Source organism: Dendrobates tinctorius, unplaced genomic scaffold, assembly GCF_039654945.1.
Source record: "Dendrobates tinctorius isolate UK_male_01 unplaced genomic scaffold, ASM3965494v1 ptg000016l, whole genome shotgun sequence".
NCBI classification, from domain to species: Eukaryota; Metazoa; Chordata; class Amphibia; order Anura; family Dendrobatidae; genus Dendrobates; species Dendrobates tinctorius.
Window position 1 is genome coordinate 9833955 of NW_027361684.1, and position 16696 is coordinate 9850650.

Below are 16696 nucleotides of genomic sequence, written 5' to 3' on the forward strand. Positions count from 1 at the left end.
TGCACTATAACATCCTGCTTACCGATTAGATACCATTTTCAACATTTAAAGGCCCCGTTACACACAATATTGTGAACGATATCATTGCAACGTCACCAGTTTAGTGACGTTGTAGTGATGCCAAAACAACATCGTTGCGTGTGACATGTAGCAACGATCAACGATCAGTTGGCTGATCGTTAATCGTTGCCTAATGGTCTGGGCCATAATTCCATCGTTGGTCTCCCGCTGGGCAGCACACATCACTGCATGTGACAGCGAGAGACCAACGATCAACGACGCTGGGAGCTGGTATCCAGGGTAAACAGCGGGTAACTAAGAGCTGCGCGGCTCTTAGATACCCACTGTTCACCCTGGATACCAGCGTGCTCGCTGATCCTGATCGCTAGTGAGTCTACCTATGTGACAGCTCACCAGCAATCAGCTAACTATGTCCCAGCGATCCCATCCACGTCGGATCGTTGGTGGGATCGCTGGGACGTTGAAGAGTGTAACGGGGCCCTAACCCCTTCACCCCGATGCCTGTTTTCATCTTCCTGACCAGGCCATTTTTTTTTTCAATTCTGACCACTGTCACGTTTATGAGGTTATAGCTCTGGAACGCTTTAACGGATCCCACTGATTCTTAGAATGTTTTCTCGTGACATACTGCACTTCATGATAACAGTAAAATTTGTTCAATATTATTTGTGAAAATATCGGAAATTTAGCAAAAATTTCACAATTTTTAAACTATTCATTTTTATGCCCTTAAATCAGAGAGTTATGACGCACAAAATAGTTAATAAATAACATTTCCCACATGTTTACTTTACATCAGCAGAACATTTTTTTAAACATCATTGGTTTTTGTTAGGAAGTTAGAAGGATTAATAAACCCAAAAGTGAACCCATTCTAAAAACTGCACCCCCAAGGTGCTCAAAACCACATTCAAGAAGTTTATTAACCCTTCAGGTGGATTGTGGAAGATAAAAAATAACATTTAACTTTTTTTTCACAATAAATTTAATTTGGACAAATTTTTTTGTTGTACACTTATTCCTGCCGATACCCCATATGTGGGGGAAAACCACCATTTGTGTGCATGGCAGGGCTTGGAAGGGAAACAGCACCGTTTGACTTTTTGAACACAAAATTGGATGGAATTGAGAGAAGACGCCATGTCGCGTTGCGTTTGGTGAACCACTGATGTGCTTAAACAGTGGAAATTCGCGACATGTGACCCTATTTTGGAAAGTAGACACCCCAAAGAATTCATATAGATGTGTGGTGAGCACGTTGAGTCCCCAGGTGCTTTACAGAAATTTATAAAGTTGAGTTGTGAAAAAAAGAAATCCCATTTTTCCACAAAAATGTTTTTTAGCCCCAATTTTGTATTTTTGCAAGGCTAACAGGAGAAAATGGACCTTAAATTTGTTGTGCAATTTCCCCTGAGTATGCTGATACCGCATATATGGTGGAAAACTACAGTTTGGGTGCATGGCAGGGCTCGGCAGGGAAGGAGCAACAGTTTGGAGCTCAGACTTTGATGGAATGGTCTGCGGGCGTCATGTCGTGTTTGGAGAGCCCATGATGTGCCGAAACAGTGGATATCCCCCACAAGTGACACCATTTTGGAAACTACAGCCCTCATGGAATTTATGTAGAGGCATAGTTTTATAGTAATGATTATAATGCTTTTGGTTTTACTGGTGTATGAATTTATAATGTGGTGGTATGTGTAAGTTGTGTGGAGTACATCAGATTATAAATGTGTTGTGTCAACAGGGTAAAAACTAATTTTATTAATTTGTGGACTTGTTAATGCAAGGGCCACGTTTCTCAGGGCAGGATTCACATTGTTAAATTGTGTCTTCCGTATTCCCTCTTGGAGCATACTCTGCACCGTTCCTGTGATCTTTGCTTCTTCTCTGTTTGGGGAACCTGTTTTGGAAAATGTTGACCTGGGATGATACGGACAGTATCAGTTTCAGAAGTACCGGGACCTTCATGTTCTTGAGTGCCAAACATTAGGGCCTTGATGATTACCTCCTGAAACTGAAGGAAGGTACCACATATTGCCTGCAGATCGAAACAGCACAAAAGCATTGTACAGTGACATCTGTACAATGTGCATGGCACTATATGGTTTGAGGACCTGATCTGAGAGTTCTACACCCACCATGAATTTATTATAATCCAAGATTTAATCTGGCTTTGAGACATGTGTTGTTTTACCTTGGACACTGACAAGGGAGCTTTTGTCACCGTGTATGGTGGTCAAGATGAGGATATTCCTCTTGTCCTTATACTTGACCACCAGCATGTCACCGCATTGGGCTCTGCTTTCGCCCTTTCTCAGAAGCTGTCCAATTAGCGGCTTAGGGTGACCTCTCTGTTTTTTTTCACACAATACCGCAAGCAACTGAACCTTGTACAGAGGGGGTCTTGAAAAGTGGGATGCTGGTGTAAAAATGATCAATGTAGAGGTGATAGCCCTTATCCAGCAGTGGATGTAGCAATTCCCACACAATTTCCCCACTCACCCCCAGGACAGGGTGGTATTGTAGGGGGTGGGGGGTGGTTAATCTGGGTGTCCTTCCCTTCGTAGACCCTAAATCTGTGGGTGTACTCTGAGGTACTCTCGCACAGTTTGTACAGTTTAATTCCATACCTGGCCTTCTTGCTGGGCACTCCACTAATGTGCTACCTACAAATTTACCTGGCGCTATTTTTTTTTTTTTTGCAAAAGAAAAACGGACGTCACTAACAATGCAAAGTACACTCCCCATATGCACTCGATAATAAATTACTCGGCAATAACAATTTTTTTTTTATGCAAGAGAATGACGCTACCTGGCTCCCTAACTGTAAAGCTACTCTGTAATGACTACTTTTTTTTTTCAAAAACAAAAATCAGAGGTCACTAACAGTGTGACGTCTACTACTCTAATACGCTACCTCGGTACCTTTGAAGCTACTTTGTACTAACTACTATTTTTTTTATTCGAAAAGAAAATGAGACGTCACAAACACTGTGACTTCCACTACTCTAATACGCTACCCCGCTACCTATGAAACTACTGTACAATTTTTTTTTACTCCAAAACAAAATTGGTTGTCACGAACACTGTGACGTCAGCTACCTTGCTACCTATGAAACTACACTGTACTAACTACTATTATTTTTTTAAAAAACGGATGTCACTTATGCTGCGACTTCTTCTACTCCTAAAAAAGAAAACGTTCCTTGGTGCAGACTCTGATCAGCAGCGATACTGATTAGATCACTGGAGCTGTGGAAATAGCACAAATTATCAGCGCAAAACGCAGCGCGCGCACGAAAAAAAGCGCAAAAAAGTGAGCAAAAAATTGAGTGGGAGTGAGGGGAGAGGAGAGGGGTGACTTGGACAGGGATTGGGGAACTGCTGCTGGTGCTGCTGCTGTGATCACAGATCAGTCACAGATCGGCCAGCACACAGCACAGAGGAGATCGCAGCACATGATTGCAGGAGCAGGAGGCACAGCATAGGAGATGGCAGTAGGCAAAGAGGCAATCCATGCATGTGTTGTGGCTGTTGAATAGCCGAAAGACATGCAGCTGCGGGTACACGAGCATGCTAGGATAACACCTTATCCGAGAACGTTCGCGCTTGACTACTTTCTAACACTAATAACATGCAGATTAACCCTATAGCTGTAGATCAATAGCTATACAACGTGACAGGTTACTTATAAACACAGTATGAGCTGTGAAAGTCTGTATGTATTTCTCTTTACAGACACGGTGGCCACAATTCACATTGTTTTTCAATTTTTTGAAATGGTTCTAATAGTGACTTTTTTTAATTTGGCCTTATTCATTATTTTATTTGCTCCTTTTTTAATGTTAACTTTAGTTATTTTTTTTTTTATTCAACATGATAAACATGGTTTACCCTAATTCATCATTTTGCAACTTTTCGAAATGTCACAAAATTGTTGCGTTTTTGTTCCTATCCAGTAAGTTTGTGGATAATAAAATCTATTTTTTTTTCCCATTTGAAAATTAAAATTCTATCACAAGGTTACAAGTGTTACATGACAAAAACACATAATTGACTTAAAAAGCCTGCAAATGATGAATCGTGTTTCGTCTTGTAAAGTAAACATCCCTAGCTAGCAATGAATGAAGGTTTAGGATAACTTACACATTTGCCTTCAACGAAGTAGACACAAAATCAAAGAAGTACAAGAAAAGATATCAATGTAGTCAACAGGATCAATGAGTTTACTGTCTTTGTAGTTTCACTATGAATATGTTAAAAAGCTATTCTGTCTTACCGTACTGTCCAGTCCAAGTGTAATCAGCATTAAGAAAAAGACAATGGCGAAGAAGGTGGACGCTGGCATATTGGCTATCGCCTCTGCATAGGTGATGAATAGAAGACTGGGACCTAAAATAACACAAAACCTACTAAACTTAGCAAATAATCTCACAAATGCACAGTGCAGTAAATAGCAATTTTTCTTTAGTCTCAAAATTCATTCATTCATTTAACAGGAATAGAAATATCCAGAACAATAAAATCACTTACAGATGAAGAACGCTGATATATTGTATCTTGTCACAGTGACACATAGATGGGTGGATTACCATATATACTCATGTATAAGCCAAGTTTTTCCGCACATTTTTTTTGTGCCAAAAACACCCCCCTCAGCTTATACACGAGTCAATTGTCCCAGAGGGCGGGTGGCGGAGGGGGAGCAGCGGAGCAGCGCATCACAAGAGGCAGGAGCCGGCTGCTGCCGCTGTAACTGTGCCCGCTGCTAAAGAGAAATGAATATTCATTTCTCTTATAGTGGGCACAGTGACACCCGCAGCCGCAGGCTTCCAGCACTCATTCTACTCACGCTTCCGAAGCGCCCTCGCTGGCACTGCATCTCGTTGGTTCTGGCTCCAGCAGCTCTTTCAGCCAAGCGATCATGTGGCCCCGCTCATTAAGGTAATGAATATACACGCCGCTCCACTCCCAAAGGCATGGAGTGACTAACATTACCATAATGAGCGGGGTCATGTGATCGCTCGGCTGGAAGAAGTTCTGGCACCGGAACGAGTTGCATCAAGGCGCGCAGGCAGGTGAGTAGGATGTTTGTTTGTTTTTTTTTAATAGGAAACATGCATACAAGGATAGGGGATAAGGAGCCATGCATACAAGGACAGCAATGGGGAAGCCATGCATACAAGGATAGGGGATAAGGAGCCATGCATAAAAGGACAGGTATAAGGAGTCATGCATACAGGGACGGGGGAGCCATGCAGACAAGGACAGCGATGGGGGAGCCATGCATACAAGGATAGGGGGATAAAGGGCCATGCATAAAAGAACAGGGATGGGGGAGCCATGCATATAAGGATAGGTGATAAGGAGCCATGCATACAGGGACAGGGGAGCCATGCATACCAGGATATGGATGAGAGGACAATGTATACCCGGCTTATACTCGAGTCAACAAGCTTACCCAGTTTTTCATGACAAAATTAGGTGCCTCGGCTTATACTCGGGTCGGCTTATACTTGAATATATACAGAATATTACTCAGTAAGTGAATAGTCTGTTCCTGAATTTCATGTGCGAGGCTCCATTAACACATCCATTTTTCTTGTACACAGGTATACAGCAGGTGAAATAAGTATTGAACATGTCACCAATTTTCTAAGTAAATATATTTCTAAAGGTGCTATAGACATGAAATTCTCACCCAATGTTGGTAACAAGCCATCCAATCCACACAGGCAAAGAAATCAAAAAATAGATGTCCATAAATTATGTATAAAAGAGAAATGACACAGAGATAAAGTATTGAACACGTGAAAAATAAGAGATGCAAAAAGCCATGGAAAGTCATAGCAACAGCTGAAATCTATCAATAATTAGAAAGCAATCCTGCCATGTAGTGAAAAATAATATCAGCAAGTTCAACTGATGGCCAATAAAAAGGTGAGGACGCAAAAGATTATACAGGCAGTACACTATGGGATCTCAAATGAATCTTTCTGTGAGGTAAAACATTGCTTATTAACAGGCAGTGAAATGTTTTACCTCGCAAAAAAACATCAGCTGTGATCCCCTGCGTTCTGTCTGCATACTCTTTTGCGTCCTCCTCTGCCCAGGAGCTGGGGTATGATCAGACCATGTTCCAGCACAGTTAGGGCCCCGTCACACATAGCAACTCACCAGCGATCCCGACAACGATATGAACTTGTCAGGATCGCTGGTGTGTCGCTATATGATCGCTGGTGAGCTGTCACACAGGCAGATCTCAGAAGCGATCAGGACAGCGACACGCGGGTAACAAGCGATGCACGTACGTTCCAACATGGCAGCAGCCACTATCGGTAGGATAATATCCCCTGCCACACTCTAAAATCGATTCCAGAATTATGTGAGGATCATAGCGAAGATCAAGGTGTTGCTATGTGAGTTCCCTGTTTATAGACAAAGCTACATTTTTCTTTTCATGTTTGCACCACAGCGATTTACTTTTTTTTTTATAGTCTGGATATTTTGTAAGGTTATCAGGGCATAGAGAGTGCAGAAATGTTCTAAGCATACATCATATACTGATTCATATTCTCTTTCCTAATTTCCTCTCTGCGGAGACAGAATCATCAACCCACGAAAGCAGCTTGACACACTGGTTCTTTCTCAGAACCAAAGCTTTTCAAAGGCGCCTTCAGCTGATAATATTGTCTGTTCACTAGAGAATACTTAGCAGATGTTCAGTGTGGAACAAGTTAATAGTATTTCTACATGAGGAAATAAAATTGTGGTTTTAGCAAATATAGCATTGCCAGGCTAAAATACATCTCTAGCTCATACAGTTGTGGCCAAAAGTATTGACACCCCTGCAATTCTGTCAGATAATACTTTCTTCCTGAAAATGACTGCAAACATAAATTCTTTGGTATTATCTTCATTTAATTTGTCTTAAATGAAAAAACACAAAAGAGAATGAAGCAAAAAGCAAAACATTGATCATTTCACACAAAACTCCAAAAATGGGCCAGACAAAAGTATTGGCACCCTCAGCCTAATACTTGGTTGCACAACCTTTAGCCAAAATAACCGTGACCAACCGCTTCCGGTAACCATCAATGAGTTTCTTACAATGCTCTGCTGGAATTTTAGACCATTCTTCTTTGGCAAACTGCTCCAGGTCCCTGATATTAGAAGGGTGCCTTCTCCAAACTGCCATTTTTAGATCTCTCCACAGGTGTTCTATGGGATTCAGGTCTGGACTCATTGCTGGCCACCTTAGAAATCTCCAGTGCTTTCTCTCAAACCATTTTCTAGTGCTTTTTGAAGTGTGTTTTGGGTCATTGTCCTGCTGGAAGGCCCATGACCTCTGAGGGAGACCCAACTTTCTCACACTGGGCCCTACATTATGCAGCAAAATTTGTTGGTAGTCTTCAGACTTCATAATGCCATGCACACGGTCAAGCAGTCCAGTGCCAGAGGCAGCAAAGCAACCCCAAAACATCATGGAACCTCCGCCTTGTTTGACTGTAGGGACCGTGTTCTTTTCTTTGAATACCTCTTTTTTTCGCCTGTAAACTCTATGTTGATGCCTTTGCCCAAAAAGCTCTACTTTTGTCTCATCTGACCAGAGAACATTATTCCAAAACATTTTAGGCTTTTTCAGGTAAGTTTTGGCAAACTCCAGCCTGGCTTTTTCATGTCTCGGGGTAAGAAGTGGGGTCTTCCTGGGTCTCCTACCATACAGTCCCTTTTCATTCAGACGCCGACGGATAGTACGGGTTGACACTGTTGTACCCTCGGACTGCAGGGCAGCTTGAACTTGTTTGGATGTTAGTCGAGGTTCTTTAGCCAACATCCGCACAATCTTGCGTTGAAATCTCTTGTCAATTTTTCTTTTCCGTCCACATCTAGGGAGGTTAGCCACAGTGCCATGGGCTTTAAACTTCTTGATGACACTGTGCACGGTAGACGCAGGAAAATTCAGGTCTTTGGAGATGGACTTGTAGCCTTGAGATTGCTCATACTTCCTCACAATTTGATTTCTCAAGTCCTCAGACAGTTCTTTGGTCTTCTTTCTTTTCTCCATGCTCAATGTGGTACACACAAGGACAGAGGACAGAGGTTGAGTCAACTTTAATCCATGTCAACTGGCTGCAAGTGTGATTTAGTTATTGCCAATACCTGTTAGGTGCCACAGGTAAGTTACAGAAGCTGTTAATTACACAAATTAGAGAAGCATCACATGATTTTTCGAACAGTGCCAATACTTTTGTCCACCCTCTTTTTTATGTTTGGTGTGGAATTATATCCAATTTGGCTTTAGGACAATTCTTTTTGTGTTTTTTTCATTTAAGACAAATTAAATGAAGATAATAATATCAAAGAATTTGTGTTTGCAATCATTTTCAGGAAGAAACTGAGTATTAATCTGACAGAATTGCAGGGGTGTCAATACTTTTGGCCATGACTGTATATGCTTATTGTCAAATTGGGGTTCTTTGGGCACCTCTAGTGAAACAATTCTAAGGTGGGCGTCAGATGAACGTAGGAAAAAATTGTCCGACTGTAAAATCGCGTTGGGAAACATGATGATGAGATCTACCGCCTGGGACCTCCAAGGACTAAAACATCGTGTAAATTGGGGATCTCGTGGAATTCTGGGGGGCCGAGCACATCCCAAAATCATCCCCCACATGAGCTCATCAAAGGAAGGTACGTTGGCGTAACTTTGACCTAATAAAAGCTCCAATTAGGTTTGGTCCTTTGTCAGTCCCTGAAACGTACAGTTTGCTGTGGGTTTTGTCCTTGTTTTATCCTAAGGAGTACCTTTTCTATTTTATGTAATTGTATAGATTGTATTGTCTTGTTCCCCTTTTGTATCATCTTTGTATATTTTTCATAAACACTGTCTACCTTTCTGGATTAAATATATAAAATGTAATAGGTCTGTTCTTCTTGCTCTGTAACCTGCACCCCTGAAGCCATATTCTACCTGTAAAGGGTGTCCAATCGACCTCTATAAACGATTGGTGGTGGCAGCTAACAGTGGCTCTTTTTTTGGCTCTTTTTTTGTTATAGTGGAGCTGGCAGTGACTGTACTGGGCTATATATATATATATATAGCTATATTCCATGAGTTGAAATCAGAGGTGTATATGCCATATGCTCATTGTGAGTTACCTAATAACCAGCTTAGTAGTGGATGCAGGACTAAAGCATGATGTGACATAGTATAGATGTTTGTGTTATGGGCTCCGACAACTCTTAGTAGACTTTCCACAGCCAGTCTTGGTGTAAGCCACTCCACTTGGCAGGTACCAAGAATACTGTTATATACACTCATTCACTCCTATATAAGGATCTGTAAAATCCAATGGAGCTTTTTTTGGACTTTGTGCGCTTCTTTAATAATATACAAGATTACAGTTGAGATGAAAGATCTGTCATCCCCTGAGGAAGAAGTAGCTCATACTTCGAAACGCGTTGGAAATAAAAACATTGATCTTTCATCTCAACTGTAATCTTGCATATTATTAAAGCAGCGCACGAAGTCCAAAAAAAGCTCCATTGGATTTTATACTTCGGCGGTCATTTGTCTGACCCTTGGATGTGCAGCAGCTTATCATCAATCCTATGTGCCTTTTCTCTCCGACAACGGGTGAGTAGAATTTATATATTTCTATTATCTGATAATCGGATAAGACCCTATTTGCGCTTTTCTGTTCCTATAGTGCAAATCATTATATAAGGATCTGGAGGATCAAACCATCATCAGCAAGGTGAGTATATAGAACTCGATGCTTTTTTGGGATAATACTGCAACGCATTTCGATTCCAAACTCAGGAATCTTCCTCCGGTATAAAAATACAGCTGTTCAATTTCAAATCTAAACCATCTAATCCCTGACAAGTGTTTTGTGATATCTGCCCCCCTTCAGTGCAGTGCAAGAGACCGTCAATTTACTTAGACCTGCACTTGCAATAATACACTATGGAGGGCCCTGACTATGATCTTCTCTTTTCAATACAAAGATCTGGACTTTGCTGCAGAGGCTCCTGGGTTGGGCACATGGAGTAGCTCCTCGTTGACAAGTGCAACAAATTATTATGGTATTTACATTGCTTGCCAACTATTCAATCACAGTAATGTGGACAATGTTGCTAGGCCTGAGATGTCATAGGAGTAGTTGGGCACAAGTCCAGGTAGGGTTAGGCAAGGAAGTAAGACAAAAGAGATGACTAACTTTTTTTAAATGTCATAATGCATTAAACTAAATGGCTGGATGATCATGTCATCCAGCAAGAAGAGACTGTGTAGATGGAGCTATAGGGTTTGCCAGCAATGTCGTAATCGCTGCTTCAGTTGATGTCCCACGATTGAGGTGAGATAATGTTTCAGTCTGACGTAGCTCAATTTTAGACAATGGCTTAGAAGTGAGACAGGGGCATGACACTCCTTTTGTGCAAATGGGGCATATTTGGGCAATATGTCAGAAGATAGAAATTTTTGTCCACCCAACGATTTAAATTTCATCTCGATAGCCATTAATGAAGTAGGGGAATATGTAAGTAAGTATGTATAAATCCTTGCTATATAATAATATACACCTGTTGGCCAGAGAATTTCCCTGCATGGCTGGAGGATGTTGCTGTCCTCATTAAGGCCACTAAGCGCCGGGTGTTTACACTGTCTTCCTAGATCAGTCAGATATCTGAAATAGTTTGCAGCTCACTGGCTGATTTGATGATCAGTGACTTTGACAACGAAATGTGCACAGTAAGCCATCGGTAACCTCAGCACTGGCCAGTGGATCGGACTGGAATTTCCACTACCATAAATGCTTTTCTTCTTTCAGAAAAGAGAATAATTAGTAACATTTGATAATCTAGCTTGCATCACTAAGGTGGTTGCCTATAAACTCTTATGTAGTACTGCTTTGAATTGACAGATTGACTACCTCAGGGCAAAAATAGCTTGCATGCATCTGCCAACTTCATTCTGTGCCCTTTTGTATTTTTGTGTATGAGAAGGAGGAAATCATGATATAGGTTACACATTGGCGGCAGAATGTACATAATAAGGGATTGCGCTCAATACAGATAATACTTATTTTATACAGTTCATCATAAACCACAGCGCAGTAATTGTTAATAAGATTTGTTGCAAACATTTCTGAGCCTGAAAATCTGGTCCATACATTTAGCAACATGTGCATGGAGTTTTATAAACCTGACTCTGATGAACAGAATTTATTTTACAAACAATCTACCATGTGTGAATACATAGACACACAAAGACAAAAAATGTAAAACACAGGCTGGTTTCACACTTGCGTTGAGGAGGGCTGCGGATGGCAGCCTACTTCCTCCTTTCTTCCTCTGTGAAGCTCCGCCTATGCTCCGCCTACTGCCGCATGCGTCCTGCATTTCCCTGCGTACCTATCTTTAACATTGGGTATGCAAGGACATGCGTTGTGTGCAGATGCGTCCGCATGCGGCGATTTGAAGAGTGCGGCGACCGCACGGAAACACAAATTTTTCCGTGCGGTTGCCGCACTTGAAATCGCTGCATGCGGATGCATCTGCATACAGTGCATGTCCCTGCATACCCAATGTTAAAGATACGTACGCAGGGAAACGCAGGATGCGTGCGGCAGTAGGTGGAGCATAAGCGGAGCTTCACGGAGGAAGAAAGGAGGAAGTAGGCTGCCATCCGCAGCCCTCCTCAACGCAAGTGTGAAACTAGCCTTAGATTGGTAATAGATTACCATATTGTACCACAAATTTATGGAAATATTCCTAGTTAATAATTCAATCAGTGCACAAAAAACCTGCCTTAAATGGAAACTGTCATTAAAATCTACCCCCAAACTGCATGCTGCATGCTTGAGAAATCAATGCTTTAATTCAAATGCAAATGTTGAGTGATGGAGCACTTCCTGAGCCTCCGCTTTACAAGGTTGTTTTCCCGCCCAGCACCAGCCTCTTTTCCTTGATTTCTTTGCCTTGATCATGAGGTTATACAGACAGTGAGCTATGAATCAGGCAAAAGAGGCTGGTACTGGGTGGGAAAACAATCTTGTGAAGTGAAGGCTCGGGAAGTGCTCTGTCATGCCCAGAGCACTTAACACCTAATTTGCATATATAAAATAAAATGGATTCCTTGGTAATGCAGCAACAGATAGGAGATATAAATATGATGTGTCATTGGATTTAGCTGTCAAAGACCAACCTGCTCATATACACGGTTTTTGGAGGTGAGGAGGAGGGAGAATTTTACTGACAGATTTCCTTTAACTATTACAATATTTGCATTAATTTATTGTACAATTGGATGATCATCTCAACATACACAGTTGACCTATTCTAACTAGCTTCATTAATTAAACAATTATGACTAGCCTCGATAAATGGAAAAGTATTGGGTAGCCACACCAATGAGACGGATTTCAAATAGATCCATAAATGACTGAATTATGGGTAGCTTCATCAAGGACAAATATTGGCTAGCCTTGTCAATGGAAAAAATATGACTAGCCTCATTAATGTACATTCAGTTCTAGCTACTTTAACAGTCTATGACTTCATCAACAGCTTTGAAATAATTTTTTACCTGTATCTTTGGCAACTTCCGAAACATCCAAGTTTCTCATTTCAGCCATGTATCCCAAGACAGTGAATATGACAAAACCGGAGATGAAACTGGTCATGCAGTTAACTGTGCTCGTCACCATTGCATCTCTGTAATGCACAGTCAATAGACGTATGAAATTGGTAAAATTGAATTAATATTTGCTCATTACATACTGACAGCTCATCAAAGTTGTGGTTGGCTCTACACCATGATAGAGCTCATGAATATCTTGCAGGCACCCACCTTGTTTAAATTGCTGCCCACCCTATTCAATTGATGGCCCACTCAGCAGAACTAATGCTGACTATATACAGTGCTTACTGGGGCAATGCCCAGTCACGGCATCAAAGAGACCGTGACTAGTCCCTGCTACAGCAAAGCCTAGGTGACTACTGAAAGAAGCACACATTTTTCGAAGATCAAGTTCTTCATCCTAGCTATTTAAGCAGAGGGTCGTCTGAAATCGACCACTATGAAGTCTAGTAATTACAGCTTTAATTACAAGTTCTCTTTATGCCCCAAGTCCGAAATAAAAGAATTTTAAATATGTAAAACTCCAAACAATAGGGTCTAAAGAAGGTAGTCACTAGTTTAGCTGATAACCCAATCATAGCCATGTTTTACGACTATTTGGGGTGGATAGTGATTCAAAATAAAGGATGGTTATTGAGTTGTATGTAACCACAGTCCCTGTACGGTAAAGTTATATCAATCATCACTTATATGTATTTTTAAAAAAAACTAAATACTAATCTTGCTTCGCAAAAACAGTATTGGGAATTCTCATGAACTTAGAAATGGTCTCAATTAAAGAGGACCTGTCATTTTCCATAAACGTGCTATTTTGTAGCTAATGAAAATCCCACAAGTTTTCCTGAGTTTGGCATGGTTTATTTTTTTGTTTCTGGACACACGTCCCCTCTTCCCTGCATATAAATCTTGCCTTTTTATTTAAAAGGTGAAAGCTCTGCAAGAAAACTTCCATAGAAAAGATTTGAGGGCCACACACTCTTAGCTAGAAAGACTAGATTTTACAAACAAGGAATAGAAAGCATATCTCAGGAAAGGAGAGAGACAAAGATAAAAAAAAAGAGCTAGATTTAAGAGAACATCAAAATTTACACATGGTTAAAAAAATAAAAATAATGCAAAAATTAATAATAATAATAATAATAATAATAATACACATTTATGGCAAGTGCCAGATCCTCTTTATCATTACGACTGGCCACAAGGTGACAAAAAAAACACCTGTTTATTTCAAAATGTGAATAAAAAACAAACCAGATGTTAACAAGACAGACTGGATGATTACGGACAAAGATGTGTACATGGGTAGTTAATTTTTGCTTTCTGAGAAAAAGCTTTTACACTTTTTTTTTTTTATTAGCATAAAATGCATTCATGAAGCCTACAGAAAATTAAATCCCCTGATGACTGGGTGGTCATGCAATAAAATAAATATAATTTTCAGGGAAATTAATAAAATGTTACTAATACTAACTGGTAGCAGTTGTTGTGAAATTTATTGTAGCTTGCAAAGGCCAATAAAACTCCAAACCCAGGGCCAAGTGAGAAGAAAATCTGTGCTGCTGCATCCACCCAGACCTGCAAAGATAAAGGAAAAGAACGAATGGAAATTACATTTCACAGTTGAAATCAAGTAATATTTATCTATGGATAGAGGAAAGTAATTAAATCATGGCGGGCACATTTCATTTTAACAAGACTTACAGCTTCTCTTTCTACTGAGTCCCTATTCTTTGTTTCCACAGCCGCTTTCAAGATAATTATTGTCCTGTTGGTTGACAACTACATACTGTATCTCTTCTGACTTTCCCCATAAACGTGTGGCGCCCCTGAGGGTTCAGTCGCCACAGAAGTACTGCACCTCACCCAGTGGTGTGGTATCCCACTTCCCAGGTAAGATGGAGGCAACTGACAGGACTCTAACACCTGCAATCAACACACACCCTATAGCAGCAGGGCATCTGGATGTATCCTACGGGAGGATGATCTCAACCCTGTCTGAGTGTTAAAGGGTGTTGGGAGGTGGGTGGAGCTAGTGGGATGAGAGCAGGAGAAGATAGTTTAGTGAGTAGTCTTCCCGAAGGGAAGGAAGTGGAAGGACGTGTGCGCAGCAGCTCCTGGTCAGACGAGCTGCTGGGAAGGAAAAGACTGAAGGAAGCTCCCCAAAGAGGGAAGGGATCCTAGAGGCATGGTACAGCGACCATACTGTCTGTGGGGCTCGTTCCACGCCGGCTAACATCAGGTGGAGGGACCGGTTGCAGTATAGGGACTGGCTTTAAAACTAGTGGAGTGGACAACGGACTCAGCTAGATAAACCAGAGGCTCAGAGCATTGCAAGTGCTGCAGCCAAATCCACAATTATTCGCAGACACATAGGATCCAGGGACCTAGAGGTTATACCCACCAAGATCCGCGTCTGCTGGCTTGGGACACTGTTTGTGACGATGCTGGACAGGAGGGAGGAAATCAGCACAGGGAGACGGCCAGGAAAGGAGCACACTGAAGGGAGTTCTGGAAAGGTGTTCTCCATCTGCCTGGAAGTTTGCTGGACCCCTCACCTGGAAGATGCAGCATCAAGCGGGCATCGCTGGCTCTTGAGAACTGTAAGTAAACCTTTGGAACTGCACTCAGCTGTGTCCTCTGAATTCTTTCTGCAACACGTACTCAGCACTGCTACATCTACCACCACCAAATACAACATCTTTCCCATCACAACTGCCCTTGGGACCAAAAGCTCTGCCTGTGGAGAGCTATTCCAACTCTGCTGAATCACACCATCAATCACAGGGGATCTGCACTGCAGCACTGGTCATCTCTGACTAGAAACCACAGGTGGCATCACGAACACTTTATTATCAACTCTTATCTCCATTGTAAATATTTCCCCTGCCATTGGATGCTCAGGGCCACTGCTGCCACTGTGACACATCCCTTTAAAACACCGGCCCAGTACCGAGTAACCCACGGCCTTAGGGGCGCTCCACATGCACATCCAGTTCAGTCAATCAAAGATATGCAAGTCAGTAATTGAGGAAAATGAGTTGCAGCAATTCACTACAGGTAGAAGTTTACCTCCTAGGCCGGGGTCACACTTGTGAGAAACTCGCATGAGTATCGCATCTTAATAGCCAGCACTACCACCGGCACTCCAGACTGGAGCGCTCAGCTGCAAGTATTTCTATGCAGCTGAGCACTCCGGTCCCGAGTGCCGGCGGCAGTTCCGGGTATTGAGATGCGAGACTCGTGCAAGATTCTCGCAAGTGCGACCCCGGCCCTACTCGGTGTATCGGCAGAGCCTATGTGGGGAGGAGGACCCCCATATAGTTATTGGGACAGAACCAAGGGAACCGCCATCAGGGTTCCTGAAGGAATCACACCAGGGGGATGACAAAGGGAGAGACACGACTAAGGGTGTCAGGGCAACAGAGGGCGGGGCTAGGAAAAAAGGAGCAGGGGGCGCGCTCTGGTGTCAGTTGACAGCCGGACAACAGGCAGAAAGCCGTATGAGACAGAGAGGACCGAGGGAGCGGACGGTGTGTTCTGGAGAGACCGACAGGGGTCTGTGAAAGGAAAGCTGCGCACTTACCGACAAGTGACACGTGAGAGATTTCCACCGGCGGCCGCTCCCCTCATACGGTCGCATACAGCCGCCCCCGCTGTTTCCCTCCCTGCTGTGACAATTCCGTGACCCCCAGTGACCGCTGCAACTACAGACCATTCCGTTACAGCGGTAAGGACACTGCCCCCCTGCCTTCTCCCCCAGTTGCGGCCCTGTTATCACCGGCCCCTGAGGACGTCACCTCGCTACAGACGGCCATAGAGGCCCCCGTCCGGTTTGCTAAGGGACCCTGAGCAGAGGTTTGTGAACGGTTATATTTAGAGACAGCGTCATAACTCCGCGGTGAGAGTCGCAAGGAGACGCCTGTTGCACCCATCGGCACCGTTTCTTCAGGGCCTGTTGCACCCACCGGCACAGTTTCATAAGGGCCTGTTGCGCCCCACCGTCATCGTTTCTTCAGGGCCTGT

At 42.5% G+C, this 16696-nt stretch overlaps 1 protein-coding gene across 1 annotated transcript in view; it reads right to left on the reverse strand.

The window, feature by feature from the left end:
* SLC6A4 (solute carrier family 6 member 4) overlaps nt 1-16696 on the reverse strand; it is a 168805-nt gene that overhangs the window by 22040 nt on the left and 130069 nt on the right. The window contains exons 8-10 of the mRNA XM_073565430.1: nt 14145-14248; nt 12620-12747; nt 4304-4416 (exon numbers count right to left, since the gene is read on the reverse strand). Of these exons, the coding sequence (XP_073421531.1) occupies nt 4304-4416; nt 12620-12747; nt 14145-14248 (345 nt within the window). The remainder of the gene's footprint in view (nt 1-4303; nt 4417-12619; nt 12748-14144; nt 14249-16696) is intronic.